Below are 17050 nucleotides of genomic sequence, written 5' to 3'. Positions count from 1 at the left end.
GGTTAGGGTTAGGGTTAATAACACATCTTTCTGTGATGTGACAAACTCAGAACGGACTTTACCTGGACTTTAAGGCTTCATTTCCAAACCAGATCTGGTGATTGTTGGAGCAGTGGACTTACTAACTAGATTATCAACAAGAGTAGCCAAGATGGTTTGGGTGAGTTTTACTTTTTCTGTTGAGTTTGAGTGTTTTTTTTATAAGTTATGCACCGTTAGAGCTGCACACATATACCATCTTCATCTGTGTTATGTTGTGATATTTTAGGCAGTTACACAAATATGTGACATTACCCTATCCTGTTGAAAATGTGTCAAAACATCGCTTGCAACATGTTTGGACTGCAATCAGTGTTTGTTTTCATTTATATAGAAGTTTCTTTATGTTATAGGTTAATGTGCTATGAGTAATTAATTTTGTGTAAAGCTAAATTTTGGTTTGAATTGAAGCATGTACGTTTGAGTAAGCATCCCCCTGCTGAAGTGCCCTTAAGCAAGACACTGAACTAGCTCTTGCCTTAAACTGTTACATTTATTTAGGGAGTCTTCCAGGAGCAAGTTAATATCACAGACACACACACTAAGAGGTAGGGTTGTACCCAACTCAGAATCATGCCAGTCAAATCGGATTTGGCTGTTCAATAGGAATATCTGACGATTTATTTTGTTTAAAAGTTTGAATGGGCTTCTTGGTATGCTCAGTGTGACAGGGGCAAGAGCCAGAGAGTTTGACTTTTTAAATTTCTGTGAGCTGTATATTCACCACTTTTAAGTAGAAGGTCTCTCCTCCTCTGAACCGTAGCCTGCATGTTTGCAGAGTAGCATGAATGTCAAGAGCCTCACTCCGCTGCAAAATCCGGGGACCAAAACATCCCCAGAAGTACACTGCACAAAAAAAAATCCACTGTTCAACTTAAATTGATCTCAGTTGACTGAGGGTCTGCGATGATTCGAACTTGCAGGAGGCAGCCCTACTAAAAGGCTTGCTAGCACAGCTAGAGGCTGTGACTGGATTTCATTAGTTCAGTAAATTTCCCATGTTGGCCGGGTTGTCACCCTGCCTTAGCTTAACTACTTTTAATTCCAACTCCCGCTGCTGCTTAGAGTGCGGGCCAGGGTAATATCAGTGTGATGCAGGGTTCTTTTAAAAAGAACATGGGAGCTCAGTTATACCTGACTTCACAGAGGTGCAATGCATAAATTATTATTAACTCCACCACTCCCTTCAATCTGCAGCTGCTTTCCAATTTGATTTTGTCACCTTTGATTGAATCTCTTGTTTACAATAAGCTGGAGTTGCACAAAAAACAGGCCAGGACCCGGGTTTGAGAGAGTTACTTGTTATCTGAGTGCCTTTGTCATGCTGTACAGAGAGCGTGGCAGCTCCTAGTCATGGTAATGAATTCCATGTGGTGCCAGTCGTATCACAACAGATAGCAGCAAGAAAGTGTAGACCAAGGCACAGTATAATACTGCATACACATACCTCAGCTTCTCCATATATTTGGACTCTCTGCCATTGTTTGGCTCTCTGCAGAGTGGCTGCGGTGTATTTTCCACTCATAGCTATAATTCAGCAGTAAAATGTCCATCAGGTCTGTCTCCCTGGCTGCCCACTTCTCTCTTTATAGAACTGGGTTTAGCTTTTGTTCAGTGTCTGTTTAATGTGGGATTACAGTGCAGGAGATAATTCAGTGTTATGACTGATTCATAAGAACACTGTGGCCTTTATTTGTGTGGTTAAGAGTAACAGCAGTTTTTAGCACATCCTGGTGGCTCTTGTGATCATGTCATTAGGTTATTAGCTGGTGGTATTAGGCTGCCATTCTTCACACATATGAGTTTGCATTATGTCAGTTAGCACCAGTTTCAAAATTATTTGCATCTCTCTACTGCAGAGACGTCTGAATTTTGACAAAAGGTCATCTATCCAGCAGTGAAATACTTCTTTACAGTCAAGTCAAGTCAGTTTTATTTATATAGCCCATTATCACAAAACATGGTTTGCCTCAGAGGGCTTTACAGTGTACGACATCCCTCTGCCCTTAGACCCTCACATCACCCAAGGAAAAACTCCCCAAAAAGAACCCCTGTAACAGGGAAAAAAAAGAGGAAGAAACCTCAGGAAGAGCGGTAGAGGATAGTGAGGGATCCCTCTTCCAGGACGGACAGACGAGCAATAGATGTTGTAAATAGCAAATGAAATACAATCATGGCAAAAAAGGAAAGAAAGAGAGAGGGGAGAGAGGGTGGGGGGTGGGGGGGGAGGCACAGCAATAATAGAAACAGATGCATGTCATATTACAATAATGGTAGGTGTGAAATTATTAATTGCACTCTATGATGATGTTGAGAGAGTTGATAACAGTCTCATGCATATGTGAAAGGGAGTTGTCCAAAGGCAAGATCACAGCATCGGTGCAACCAGGACCAGACCACGATCAGGGCGAGCGGGGGGCACAGAATCAGTACAGCCACAGCACGAGCACAACCAAAGGCAGGGTCGCAGCATCAGCACAGCTATCACCACGGTCAAGCACAGTCAAGGTTACGGCCAGGATCCAGGGAAACTAGGAAACAAGGGAACAGGAACACTCCCGAGAGGCAACAGGATTAGCGTAGTGCAGTTCAACAGACCCAGGCTCTGTAATCGCGAGCCCCAGGTAGTGAGAGTACCACATGGCTATCACAGAGCTAAGCTAAGCTTGCACATGGCAATGCAGTTAACAGACATGCATGATTTCTGATGGTGGCATTGAGAGAAGGAAAGGAGCTCAGCGTATCAGGGGAAGTCCCCCGGCAGGTTAAACCTATGTCAGCCTAACTATGGGCTGGTCCAGGCAGCCTGAGCCAGCCCTAATTATAAGCTTTATCAAAGAGGAAGGTCTTAAGTCTACCCTTAAAAGTTGAAACGGTGTCTGCCTCCCTGACCGAAAATGGAAGATGGTTCCATAGGAGAGGAGCATGGTAGCTGAAGGCTCTGGTTCCTAACCTACTTTTGGAAATTTTGGGAACCACAAGTAACCCTGTGTTTTCAGAGCGCAGTGATCTTGAGGGTTGGTAAGGAACTATGAGCTGTGACAGATAAGACGGAGCCTGACTATTTAGAGCTTTGTAAGTAAGGAGGAGGATTTTAAATTCAATCCTGGATTTCACAGGGAGCCAGTGCAGAGAAGCTAAAACAGGAGAAATATGATCCCTTTCTTGCTTCCCGTTAAAACACGAGCAGCAGCGTTCTGCACCAGTTGGAGAGACCTAAGAGATTTGTTGGGGCAACCAAATAATAGGGAATTACAGTAATCCAGTCTAGAGGTGACAAATGCATGTACTAATTTTTCAGCATCTGTTTGGGAAAGGATATGTCTAATTTTTGCAATGTTACGCAAGTGAAAGAAAGCCGTCCTTGAAGTTTGTTTTATATAGGAGGCAAAGGATAAATCCTGGTCAAATAAAACTCTGAGGTTCCTTACAGTTGTGCTAGAGACCAAGGTAATGCCATCTAGAGAAATTAAATTGTTGGAAAAGGAGCTTCTGAGGTGTTTTGGGCCAAGAACAATAACTTCAGTTTTGTCTGAATTCAACATCAGGAAATTACGGCTCATCCAGGCTTTTACATCCTTAAGACATGTTTGAAGTCTAGATAGCTGATCAGTTTCATCTGGTTTCATAGATAGATATAATTGCGTATCATCAGCATAACAATGGAAATTTAAGGAATGTTTTCTAATTATGTTGCCTAGAGGAAGCATATATAAAGTGAAAAGGATTGGTCCAAGCATCGAACCTTGTGGCACTCCAAAGCAGACCTTTGTATGTGCGGAGGGTTGATCATTGATGTGAACAAATTGGGAACGATCTGATAAGTATGACCTAAACCAGGCTAGTGACGTTCCTTTAAGGCCAATTGAGGTTTCAAGTCTGTGCAGTAAGATTTGATGGTCAATGGTGTCAAATGCAGCACTGAGATCTAATAGGATTAAAACAGAGACCAGACCTGTGTCAGAAGCGATAAATAAGTCGTTATTAATTTTTACTAGTGCCGTCTCTGTGCTATGATGAACTCTAAAGCCTGACTGAAAGTCCTCGAATAAACTGTTGTCTCGGAGAAAGTCACAGAGCTGATGAGCAACCACTCTCTCAAGGATTTTAGAAATAAAGGGGAGATTAGATATCGGTCTATAGTTAGCTAAAATCTCAGGATCGAGAGTGGGCTTCTTTAGAAGAGGTTTAATGACAGCTACTTTAAAAGACTGGGGTACATAACCTGTCAATAAAGACGCGTTGATTATATCTAATAAAAAGTTGTCTAATAAAGGTAAAACTTCCTTAAGGAGCTTAGTTGGGATGGGGTCTAGCAGGCATGTTGATGGCTTAGATGCAGAAACCAAAGTATAGAGTTGATGAAGGTCAATGGGGGAGAAATGGTCTAGATAAATTTCGGGCCTTGCTGTCATATTCAGGCTATCTGAGTTCGGGGTCGTTTACAGGATAACCTACATTTCAAAGCACTATGGAAGAAGAAAAGAAATCTTGCCGCTGCTGCCATGGAAGCAGAGGCAGCCAAAGCACACTCAACTGCACAGGAAAAGATGGAAATAAAGCTAGAAAAGGTACGCTTAAAGGCATCTGTGGATATGTTGAATAAAAGGAAGCAGCAGCTGCAGTTACAGCAGAAGCAGAGGCACTGGAGATAGCTGCTGATGTTGAAAGTGACTGACTTCGCTGTCTACATTTGAATTTTCTAAAATTATCACTCCCTCTAGCCAGGCCGCCAGCTTGGTCTGCATCGCAGGTATCCCAGCATGCTTTGTGCAGGAACTCAATTGCTTCCAATACAAAATTAATGGGAGTGGATTAGAGCCCGGCAGACATGGGATTTTTGAGACCGATACTGATTTTATGGTGGAAAAATTCAGTGATTACCAATAAGGCGACAGATTGGTGATTTTTTGAGCTGGAATGAAAATAGATAATTTCTATATGGATTGTGCACTGATTTTGCACCGATATGATTATGCAAAAGTACTTAGAAGGCTGCTTTCTTGAACAAACAACTTTTGTTAAACAATTTACTTATTGAACATTACACACAAACAAAAAATAATAAATAAAAATAACACAATCAGTACTGTATGTGTTCAGCATCAGTCTTCACTGACAATTCAAATGAAAAATATAAAAATAAAATACACGTCAGTACTGTATGGTCTTTGCTGACCATTTTAAAAAAATACTATAAAATAAATAGCTAAATATACATCAGTACTGTTCAGTATCAGACAATTGCTGACTATTGTAATACAGTCAGTCAATTAGGGGCAGGTTGTAAAACACGAAGCAGCTTCTCAGCATTTACACCTGCCAGGGCACAGACACTTTTTTTGCTATGACGATGGCAGTGCATGCACATGCAGCAGACAGTAGCTCCTCAAATCCTTTTTACTATATTTTTCTATTTTTTTTCCACTCCACGGCCCCTTCTGCTGGAGCATGACTTTTCTAAAATAGAGAAGCAATTATCAACATTGGTAAAAGCTATGTGAGGCTTGGACTGGATGCAGCAGGTCATGAGAGGAGAAACCAAACCGAAAGCACAGGACGAAGAGAGGGAGGAGAGCTGGCATCAGGGCGATGCTGACCTGACTGTGCCAAGAGCTGTTCCTCTACCAAGCCTTTTTCTGGCTAATGTCCGGTCGCGAGAGAATAAAGTGAATGAGATGTGATTGAGACTCACTCAGCAACGGGAGATCAGACACTGCTCTGTGCACATCTTTACAGAGACATTGTTAACCCCTAACATCCAGGATCAGGCTGTTGCACTGGATAGGCAGACCTTGTTGGGAGCCGACAGGACACAAGACTCTGATGCAAATTTGAAAATGCACTGCAAGAATTGATTGATGCCATCAGCAGCAACATGCCCATGCTGATCGATTCTTCATATTAGCTGTTGATTTTAATCAACTCATCATTCAGCTCCAAAGATGTAATAGGACCAAGGACAAAAGTAATTTTGTTTTTTAAACATTGTTTAAAAAATGACTAATAAATCTACCTTCTACCTCTTACCTTCTGTGCCAGACCTGGTCAAATGCGATTTATTAATTATAACAATGTATAGTTCTCCCCTTTTGTCAAGAATGTTGCTCCATCTCTGTGAGGAGGTTGCCGGTGCTGTGATTTGGTTGTTACATATTTGTACTCAGGGACAGAAATTAACACCAGGCAAGTGCCAATTATGGGTAGATTTTCTCTTTTAAGATTTCCTCTCTTTTATCTATATCTCAGAAGGTTATCCACCACACTAGTGGGCAAAAGTTTAGAGATTAATTGCAGAATTTCTATAGTTAATTGCAATTAATTGCACTTTCTTTTGCATGTTTTCACTTCCATTATTTTGCATTACAAAGCAGTTTTGAAGTCCATATTAACAAGGTAAAGCAAATCTTACCAGATTGTCTTGATAAGGAATCAAATGGCAGCAAAAAATTGCATGGGACTAGCATCAAGTGGGTATGTCTGTAAAGGGCAGACTCATGGGTACCAACAGAACCCATTTTCATTCAGCTATCTGGAGGCGAGAGGTTGTGACCCCTGTTAAATGGCCATGCAGTTTTTCCATCTCCAAAATGTAATCTCAATTTAGAGCGTTATTCCACCCGCATGACATGGTTGGTTCCACTGGATTCTTCGGGCCTTTTGATTTCATATGATAAGTATCATCACTGTGATCTGAAATTCATCCTGGTACAGCCTCTAAAAGACCTTAATCACATTGCAATTAATGTGGTAAAGCTGACAGCCCTAGTGTTTACCAAAATAGTCATATTATGAAAAACTATGCTGAGTCACTGCCATGCTTCGGTGTCATGAAGGCGTGCACAGCTCTGTTGCTCCTAAGCTGCTCCTGAGCAGCAAAACTTGACTGTCTTATGCTCCTCCTATTTTGCGGCACTGTTTACTGTTCAGGACATCAGCTGATCCGCTAAGCTATCACTTAAACAAAACAAAAATGTATATATGTTTGTAACAAATGTAACGATATGATACAACAATATATTTGGCTGGTGGAATTTCTTCATCTGTCAGCCACCTTGGCCGGTCAGTCAAAAAGTTACGTTCAGACACTGCTTGTACTTTCTTAGCTCATAAGCTCACCCTTTCCTAATGAATAAACCTGTAGACAAACCTAAATATTATCTGTGGAGCCTTGGTGAAAGAAAGTTGTTCACCTGACTGTTGAAGTACATAGCTGATGTGCAGAGCACAGTACAGTTTGTGGCTCACAAGAGAATTGGTGTACTTCATATTTCTGCACCTTGTTGTTGTGCGTTTGTTTTATTCTGGTTTATTTCTGTTTTATTACAACTTGGGTCTGATTTTCAAAATAATTTCCTCTTGAAATAAGACCAAGTTGGGATAGGAGTAAGTATGCCAAACTGGTACAAGTTATGAATGTAATGACATAAATTATCACATTTGCATGTAAAGACTTTGTGGTAGTCGACTTTATTTTTGAATTAAATGTTAAAAATTAAGACATTTTTTAAAAGGCATTGCATTTTCTGAAGGGTGCATATTGACTTGTTTTGGACTTAAAACAAAGTTAAGAACTTGTTGGCTTGACTGGGGACTTGGTCTCAGGGCTTCAGCATTCACTGTGTCCCTACCTCCCACCAGTTTCTGGCTGTAGTATACAACCTGTCTGATCATATGACTGCCTGTGCTAAACCTACAATTACTGTCAGCCAGGCCTTTGCATATTCAGTTCACTTTGAGCCCAGCCTTTTTTTTTTGTTTTCACAATTTATTTTTTTTCTGCCATAATTAAGCATCTATAGTTTGTGCCCTGTTCAACTTCATTAAATGCCTTTTCTTGCTTCTAGCAGTTAATGAGTTAAAGATTACTAATGTGTTTCTAACAGATGTGATAAATATCTTCAGTGTGTGAAATGCTAATGTATGTCCTGTGGTTGTGCTGCAGCGATGGAGGAGTTGGTTTGTGAGCTTCGTCTGTTCCTGGACCTGTTGGACAGGGAGTATCTGAGCGCTGGGGTTCGAGAGAAGAAGATGCACCTCTCCAACATCCTGCACAGAGTCCTCTCTGAAAAAGGTGAGATTACAAGTCACACTGCACCATGAAACTCTTCAGACACACTGTGGGGATACCTGGAGGTGGCAATTACATGATAAGATACCTGATAATACCTGTATTCAGTAATTTTCCAGCCCAGATCTTTTTGAAAGGTTCAGAGCTGTCACATGCTGAGAGGGTGAAGCTGTTGAATAAATGGGATCTCACTGTTAGAGTCGAGAAAACTAAAATAATTTCTAAAGGACAGATCTTTTGTTTGACTCTTGCCTTGGTATGTTCAACTCCACTATGTTAGCTGGAGATATGCCCCCTGTCAGCTAACTGCTATTGGACCTTTTTCTGGTTGACCTATTACGTCACATTCCAAACAAGTTAGCACACGGCTAACGGATTGCAGGTGGAATAGATAACTTTTCTGCACGTACATTACCTTTGTCTTACTTTGTTTTCTTCTCTTCTCTTCTGTTTTTTTTCAGTCGGACTAACACAATGATTTGACTTTTCCTAACATCATGTAAACATATTGAGCGATACAAATGCATTAGGTTTTGAGATGTCACATCGGACTCTGGTAAAATCTTTAAAGCAGTTTGCACACACAAACTAATAGCACTCGTTGAAGCTTCCAAAAAATGTACTGTAGTTTCATCATGTTAAACACTGCAGTGAAGAGACATGTCTTCCAGTCTATTTCAAACCTTATATCTTTTTGGATCTGCTGTCTCTCTTTGCCATTTTTACTGGTGCTGTTTAAGTCCCTTTAAGGTCAAAGGCAGATCTCTAAAAGACATTTCACTCTAGTTGATGTTTTTTTCTTAAATTAAGCAAGAGTATTGAGTTGAGTTGAGTGTGTTGACTTTTGAAAATTAGGCTCATCTGTATGAATTCAAGATTGTTGTTGTGCTGTAAATACTGTGATGGGTAAAATAAAATAATTTAATCAAATTTAAAAAAATTGAAATCATGAAAAAAGTACTTTCTTAATGTAAATGCAGAAGGTCAGTTTGTAATTTCATTTCCCAGTTTAGGTTTCACATTGTATACCAAAAAAAGTTTTACTGCTAGTGAAAATTAGAGTTGGAAATTAGAGATCTCATGCCTTAAGTAATGTCAAAGTGCCAACTTCAGTATGAGAATGAAATTGTAATGGTAGTTTTATAATTGTTCAACTGTAAGTTTTCATTTAGATTATTATCATACCTGAAATGGAAAATGAAATTTCAAATTAATTAAGTTCTTGGACAGTATTAGGAGAGTAAAAGTTGCATTTAAAGAGACTATAACCGAGCCATCATGAGTGCCATGCTATATTTGAAAGTAGAGTTTTTGCTTTTTGCTCACTCTTTGAACTTAAGTTCTTCCATTTAAGTTCTCATCAGCAGCATGATGTAAAGTGTAGTTTTGATGTTGACAGAAAACCACCTTCACACTGGCAAAGTAGCACTTCTTGTTGTAATGTCAGGGAGCAAATGTTGAGAACAAATTGATGTTTTATTTTATCCAGTTTGAAACTACTGAAATTTAAAATCCTTAATTTCAAAGTTCCTCCTTGCCGTGCCTGCTGCATATGTATAGTTGAGAACATTCTCTCATTTTCTGATCCTTGCTCCTCCCTCTCAGAGCCTTTATTCAAGACAGAGATCCACAGCGGTCTGCCGGCCCCACCTCAGATGCCCCTCCCTGAGATCCCTCACCCCTGGCTGGTAAGACTTCTTTCTTCAGCCCATGTCCTATAGTCTCACATAGCCACACTTGTCTCCACAGCGCTGTGTCAGTGCTAGGGAAAGGTCTGGAATCCCTACAGTCATCTTGGTGCAAAACAGTAGCACCCAGATAGTGAGATGGGAGAAGAATAGCTCATACCCATCATCTACATCTGGTGAATCTGACCACGTGACCTATGACCTTACAGTGCCTCAAGCTAAAGAGTTACCCAACAACATTTTGTCCTTCAGGGAACACCACAGTCCTTCATGCTTAGTTATGTCCTTTCATAGTCTTCTTTCAATTTTTAACCACACCCTATTGTATTGTATCATGAAGACACACGTGCATGTTGGGTTGCTGTATGTGTTTTGAACATCTGACTGAACAGAGGTGTCTCTCCATAACTCAAGTCAGTGCAAAATTACTGTGTTTCCGCTGCTCGCTCTTGTTCCTACTTTATAAGTTTGGCTCAGCCAAGCTGTAACTCTCAGGTTAACAACATAAAGTTTACTTATTGTCATGGCAACACTGATAAATTCTGATTTGAATGATGTAGTGCAATTCATTTGCCAGTCATAGAACAGTCTTGATTCATGGTCTACTTTCTAGCTATTTCCAGAGCTTTCAGTCACATCTCAAGGTCATTGTCATGATGGTGATGATGAAATTAGACTTAAGTCAGGATTACTTTTTCAAATCCTGCATTTTGCAAGCTGCGCAGTCAGAACTAGGTTACACAGATATGGTGCAGTCCTAAGTCTTATCCTTTTCAGGTTGCGGGAGGGCTGAACCTTCTGGCTGTGAGGTGAAAGAGTTAATCACTGCATCACCATGCTGCTTTTTTATAAGCTCAAGTTGCTGAACATTGTTCAATAATAAAATGTATCGTCCGTCCTCATTTTCTGAGCCTTTCTTAGATCAAGCTTTGTTTAACTTGTAACTTGTAATTCAATGTTGTGTTTATTTATCTGCAATATTTGCAAACAAAAAGTATCGAAAAACTGCTTTTACATTTATTGAGGAGCACATTACAGAAGTGTTGAGTAGCATTAGTAGCTAAATGTTGTAATGTGGATTGGTCAAGTCTGGCTGATCTGCTTAATAAGGTCAGTATTGGGACAGTACTGATCGCGCAAATCAGTATGTCCCGAGTCTAAACGCAAGCAGCTGATTTTAATCCATGGTTGAGGTTGAATACTCAGCCGAAGAATGAGTAAGTACAAACATCCCCCATCAGGTCAAGGAAAACATTCAAACACACATCTGGGATTTTTTAGTCACACAAATGTCTGATTTAGTGATACAGTGGGACATGAAAGCCTTATGTGTGTGTGTGTGTGTGTGTGTGCGCGCGCGTGTGTGTGTGTCTGGAAATCACAGTCGAGGTTTTCCTGGAAAACTAGCTGAGTCAGGAGGGTTGATGTATCGCTATTTGAGTTTGTCTATGTAGCAACCTTTGTGGTCTTGGTATTTGTCGCAGTTAAAGATGACGTTCTTGGCCGATTGTGATTTTTGACCCGCCTTGATATTCTGTCTTTCTAAGAACAATAAATGACAGCATGCACAATAATGGACCGAAACAGGAAAGGAAGTTGGAGACAATGAACAAGATAAAGTGCAGATGAAACTGTTTAACCCCTGTTTAGCGTGGTTTGAACGTGTCTAAAGCAGATCATGCTTAGAATGTTATGTTCAATAAAGCTGGCTGGGAAGTGCAGTTTGAATAGACAGGAGAGATGTGGCAGAGAAATGAAGAGTGTGGAGGAGGAAGAGACAGACGGCCTTGGCCACAGTCTGTCTGTGACCCGTCACGTCTCAGTGCTGAGCCAAACCAACATTCGCTGCAGAGCCTGTGGCTTTAGAAACTACATCAATGCTCCGTCAACCCCAAATCTTGTGGCAGCCATTTTGATTACTCATTGTTATATGAGGAATAACTAATCTGGAGTACTTTTGTGGAGATATAATGCCATTATAAATGTATAGTATTGTGAGAGTGTTATTACACTAATTGTAAATGACTCAATTATAATATAAAATGGATAGAACAGACAGGGTTTTTTGCAGTGCTCTTTTTGTGTAATAAACACAAAAGAGGAATAAATCAAATTGTACAGACCTCCATTACTGGTCTACTCAATGCGCAGTTGATGTGCAAACACTCCGTTACTTCCTGACCACCTCTGAAATGTATGGTGCAAGATATTGACAAAGCAAATATTATTTATTGTATAGTTCAATTCCATTTATTAATAAAGTTACAAATCGCAATTTGCCTGAGAGGGCTCTGCAACATACAAAATCCCTCTGTCCTTGGACCCTCACAGCGGATAAAAATAAAAAATGTTAGAAACCTCAGGAAGAGCATCTGAGAAGGGATCCCTCCTCCAGGATGGATAGGCGTGCAATATGTCTTGCTAACAAAACAGATCAACATAATAAAATTGATGAAATGATATAGAGAAAGAGAGAGAGATGCATAGCAACAGCAATAACAACTGTAACAATAAGAATAGAAATAATGATAATAGTTTATGATATTATATATATGCATATGTTAATATATGACAGCATATTTATATGACAATTATATCACATGTGTATACATACAGTAAAGGTATGATAATAATATATAATAATAATAATGGCAGTAGTAGTCAGCGTCAGGCAGGACCACAGTGACAGTGCAGCTGTCACTTACGATTCAGGCGCAACCTTGATCCAAGAAAACCTGCAAGACAAGGGTGCACAGAGACCCCGGAGAAGAAGCCGAGTTAGTGACACACAGTAATATGATATGAATGTTTGCAAACAAGAGATAGAGGGAGAAGGAGAGATGAGCTCACTGTATCATAGCAAGTCCCTCAGCAGACTAGGCCTATATCAGCCTAACTAGGGGCTGGACCAAGGTACGCCTGAGCCAGCCCTAACTATAGGCTTTATTAAAGATGAAAGTCATAAAAGAAAGTGGAGATGGTGTGTGCCTCCACTGAAAGATGGTTCCATAAAAGAGGAGTGTGGTAGCTGACGGCTCTGGCTTCCACCCTACTTTTGAAGACCTGAGGAACCACAGGTAAGCCTGTGTTCTCAGAGCACAGTGCTCCGGGAGGATAAAAGGGTACTATGAGCTCTGTAAGATATGATGGAGCCTGACCATTCAGAGCTTTGTAAGTGAGAAGAAGGCTTTTAAATTCAAGTCTGGTTTCACCAGAAGCCAATGCAGAGAAGCTAAAACAGGAGAAGATACATGATGTGCATAAACTAGCATGTTGCTGAGCACACAGAATTGTTTCCCAGGGTCAGACTTGTAGAGTCTTTGATACGCACACAGACACACACACACACACACACACACACACACACACAATAATGTCATTAGCGATCAAGAGACCCTGCAGGATATTGTTTAATCAACAGCAAGGGGGTCCTAAATGTAGCGACTTTCTCTGGTCATTTGGGGAATGACTGTGTTGGCAAAGCTCTGCAAAAAGCATCTAACATATCCAGCTCTGCGGTTCACATTACAACTGAGCTCACAAGAGCCGAGTACAGCGAGGGCGGCTGCTGTCTCCTCCTCCTCTGCGCTCTCACAGCACTCATGCAGCCAGTCTGACCAGCAGCCCCGCAGTCCCAACCTGCAGCGGACTCTGTGACCGCTCTGAGAGCTGCCTGCCCTGCAAATGAATCACGCGTGTACAGCTTACGACCAATCACAGATGATGATTTTGTACAGTTACAGCAGAGACGTTATGTTTTGTTTGAATATTCACTCTTAGTTTCACAACCCAAAATCCCTCATGCGGTTCACTCCGTCTTATTCGGTTCCTTGTCAATGTCCTCGTTCCTCTGGCCAAATATAAGCTACAAGACCACTAGTCACTAAAACAAGAAAAGAAAAAAGCTAAAGTTCTAGTTATATGGCAACAAAAATGTTAAGACATAAATACTTAGTTTGTAAACTACCTGGTCAGGCTTTCCTATTAGTTTTGCCTCTCTCTGAATTTTTTATTATGCAAATTAGTTGATTACATCATCTAGCTACTTCTAGCTATTTCCCTTACAGAACATGGATGTATGTTACAGAATAGCTGACAACACTGGAGATGAGGAAATACAAAAGTGTCTGTTTTACTCCAACTTCCTTGCTTCCCTTCAAAGCAGAAGCCCTCTGACTGTGTCTCTCTGGACAGAATCCCATCAGTTGCCGATACAATGCATTTTATTTTGAAACATTTACAGGACGGGGTACTCAGCTGTGCAGGAACTTAAGCAACTTAATAATTGATTGAAATTTATGCTTAAAAATATGAAAATACAGCACTCATAGCAGCAGGCAGCGATGTTGCAAAAAAGCACTAATTTTACTGTCAGATGTTTTGCTGAACTGCTAGATTTGAGGTTTGTTACTGAAACAAAGAGTAACTGTTTTGCTACTCCTTCTAAAAGTGACTTGAATTTGACATAGTTTTATTTATTTTGCTGTTGGATTGCTAAATGTAGATTGCACTACATTCCTTTTACTTGAATGGAACAAGCTCTTGCATTAATTTTATTTTGGAGACACTTTATATCAGACTGTAAAAAAAAGATTACCAGTTAAGACTGAGATATTTTTTGTTGGGGAATAATGCCTTGCAGTGTATACCCCGTCATGATTGAAGATGATTAAATAAAATATTGAAATATAAATGAAAAAGTTTTAAATGTTATTTACGGTAAATTTGTTGTTATATTAATCGAGTAATAAAAAAAAATATCGAAAAAATCGATAGATTAATCGGTTAATTGAAAAAATAATCGATTGATTAATCAGATTAATTAATTGACCCACCCTGTGGCCTTCTCCTTAGTGTGTGTGTGTGTGTGTGTATCAAAAAAGAAAAATAAGATTTATGTAGTACTACATTTGTAACCTATGTTAGTATAATTATTATTATTAATATTTTTTTATTATTATTGCTCCACATATTCATGGTCATCAAAGGACTTTTAAAAGAGAAAAGAAAATCATATTTATTTAACATTTTTTGAATATGATATTTTAAGCTTTAGCTCTGGTAAAAGACATCTCTTCATTCTGTTTTCAGTCAGGGGCTGACACATTCTCCTGAAAAGCTCCTTATAATCAATCATCAAATTATATCAGCTCACACACCTGCAGACAGTAAGGACAGCTCTTTTATCCGTTTCAAATCCAAAATGTTGCCATATTGGTGCAGTTTTAGTCTTTTTGATAGACCAACTCTGCCATGCCAACACCAGCTGCCTCAGCTCAGCAGTGAATTACACACCACCTTTATGACATTAGTTGCTCCATTAGTAAAACCCTACATGCATGAACATTATTATAATAACCATGCTGTCATATTGCCTGTTACAAACGCAATTTGAGTTTGATTAAGTGCTGTAACTTAGACTACTTTTGAATTGCCAGATACCTATGCCTAATGACAAGTGCCGATTCAACGGGTTTCTATAATCCAAACAGGTTTATGCTTGTACACCAGACCGGGCTGGCAAAACTACAAAATTGGGCCAGCTCTAGACCTCACACACACACACACACACACACACACACACACACACACACACACACACACACACACACACACACATTTTGTGTCATATATTTTTTGTATACAGAAATCATTTGACCAAATCATTTTGTCCAACAGTTAACTGTATTATTTCCTTACCAGACTACAGAAATAGCTACAATTTTCCCTCAGTGCTTTATTAAGTCACTGTGATCACATCATGTGTTAGAAAAAAATCTTGGCATTGTAAAAAGCCTTCAAAAGCACTTGAGTGTAGGAAAAAGTTGTGAAATAGGTTTTCCATTCGTGGCCCAGTTTCTCAGCGGGGACTTTTTCCAAAGAGTGTCAAAGCTGAAACAGTTCTGGCCCTCAGGATCAACCGGGCTGTGGGCATGTGTCACTTAGTAAAGTCCCACAGTTTATCACAGTTAAGACTTAATCAATCTCCAATTTGCCACTTATTTGATTTCCCCAGTGACAAATTGTTACGCTTTTCAACATGAACTGTTAAATAACCTAATTTCCTGTCTCAAGTCAATGAGACAATAGTGCTGATGTCACTGAATGGCTGGCTGTGGTTGACCAAGCCACAAAGTAGGGAAACCCCACTGAGGAATTAAGTCAAACATGAAAACAGATTCATCAGCACTAAACAGAGGCCAAAACATGTCATGCAACAAAGGTTTCTGAAGGCATGCTAAGGCAGACTGATTTAACTCAAACTGTGTGATTTAGAGCAACTCTCCCTGTGCATGCAGTCTACAGCTCGACAAAGCACAATGACACATTTACTTGCTACAATGTATTTCCCTTTCAGGCTACAAAAATCCAGCAGGCCTACATTTCTTCCAAATACAAAGCTGTTGGTCTACGGCCACCAACATGGCATGACTTGCAGTGTGTAAGAGGTGCTTCGGGAACATGGTGCATTCAAAGATGTCTCCAAACCACCACTGATACCAAACAATACAGAAGAGTGCATTTGAACTCCGTGTGGAGTATTGGCTGAATTTGAATATAAAGCTTGAGCTGAGACACGTATTTAACTTCAGAGGGGCTCAGAGAGGAGGGGGCTGTCTGATTCAAAATGAGAAGGGGAGGAAATTAATTCCAAATGGGACTCAGACTGCAGTGGATAACGCAACTTGGCTGGTGTGTATACAGGATATCCATCATATGAACACACTTCTGTACGCTGGTTGACTTGCGTAACGAGGGAGGGTCTGCTTGGGGGAAGGCGAGGGAGGAAAGGAGGAAAGGAGGAAAGGGTGGGGGGTGGCACCACTTTCCAGCATCAACACAGATGGAAATCATTTGTGTCTCAACAAGAGGACTGGTCCACATTCTCCTCGAGTGAAGCCAAAGTGGAGCCTTGCATAGCCCACAGGATGCAACTGATGATGTGACTGGAATACTGACATCAATTCAACTGTTGCAGAAAGCATTAGTGCTAAAACAATTAGTACAAATTTCAAAACATTCACTGGATGCAGCCTCTTAAACGTGAGGATTTGTTTCTGTTCTCTAGTTTATATCATCAAATGTTTTTTTTTTGCACCAAATGAAAAGTGGGATTCTTGCCAGTAAGAAGTGCAGGTAAACAGCTGTGTCATAACACAGAAAACTACCAGGAACTGATGTGGACTTTCAATGTTTTGCAGTTTTATATGAAGCTTGACAGTTGATCCCCAGGTGAAGCAGCATTTAGTTT

General features: G+C 40.2%; 1 protein-coding gene across 4 annotated transcripts in view; it reads left to right on the top strand.

The window, feature by feature from the left end:
* afap1 (actin filament associated protein 1) overlaps positions 1-17050 on the top strand; it is a 122999-nt gene that overhangs the window by 69822 nt on the left and 36127 nt on the right. For all 4 annotated transcript variants that reach the window (XM_088073971.1, XM_088073969.1, XM_088073970.1 and 1 more), the window contains 2 exons: positions 7985-8113; positions 9716-9798. In XM_088073971.1, the coding sequence (XP_087930097.1) occupies positions 7985-8113; positions 9716-9798 (212 nt within the window). The remainder of the gene's footprint in view (positions 1-7984; positions 8114-9715; positions 9799-17050) is intronic.

This window comes from Plectropomus leopardus, chromosome 23 (assembly GCF_026936395.1).
Source record: "Plectropomus leopardus strain MGB_pleo_1.0 chromosome 23, ASM2693639v1, whole genome shotgun sequence".
Classification (NCBI taxonomy): domain Eukaryota; kingdom Metazoa; phylum Chordata; class Actinopteri; order Perciformes; family Serranidae; genus Plectropomus; species Plectropomus leopardus.
Note: the sequence above shows the minus strand (reverse complement) of the source record. Positions and strands in the feature narration are given on the sequence as shown.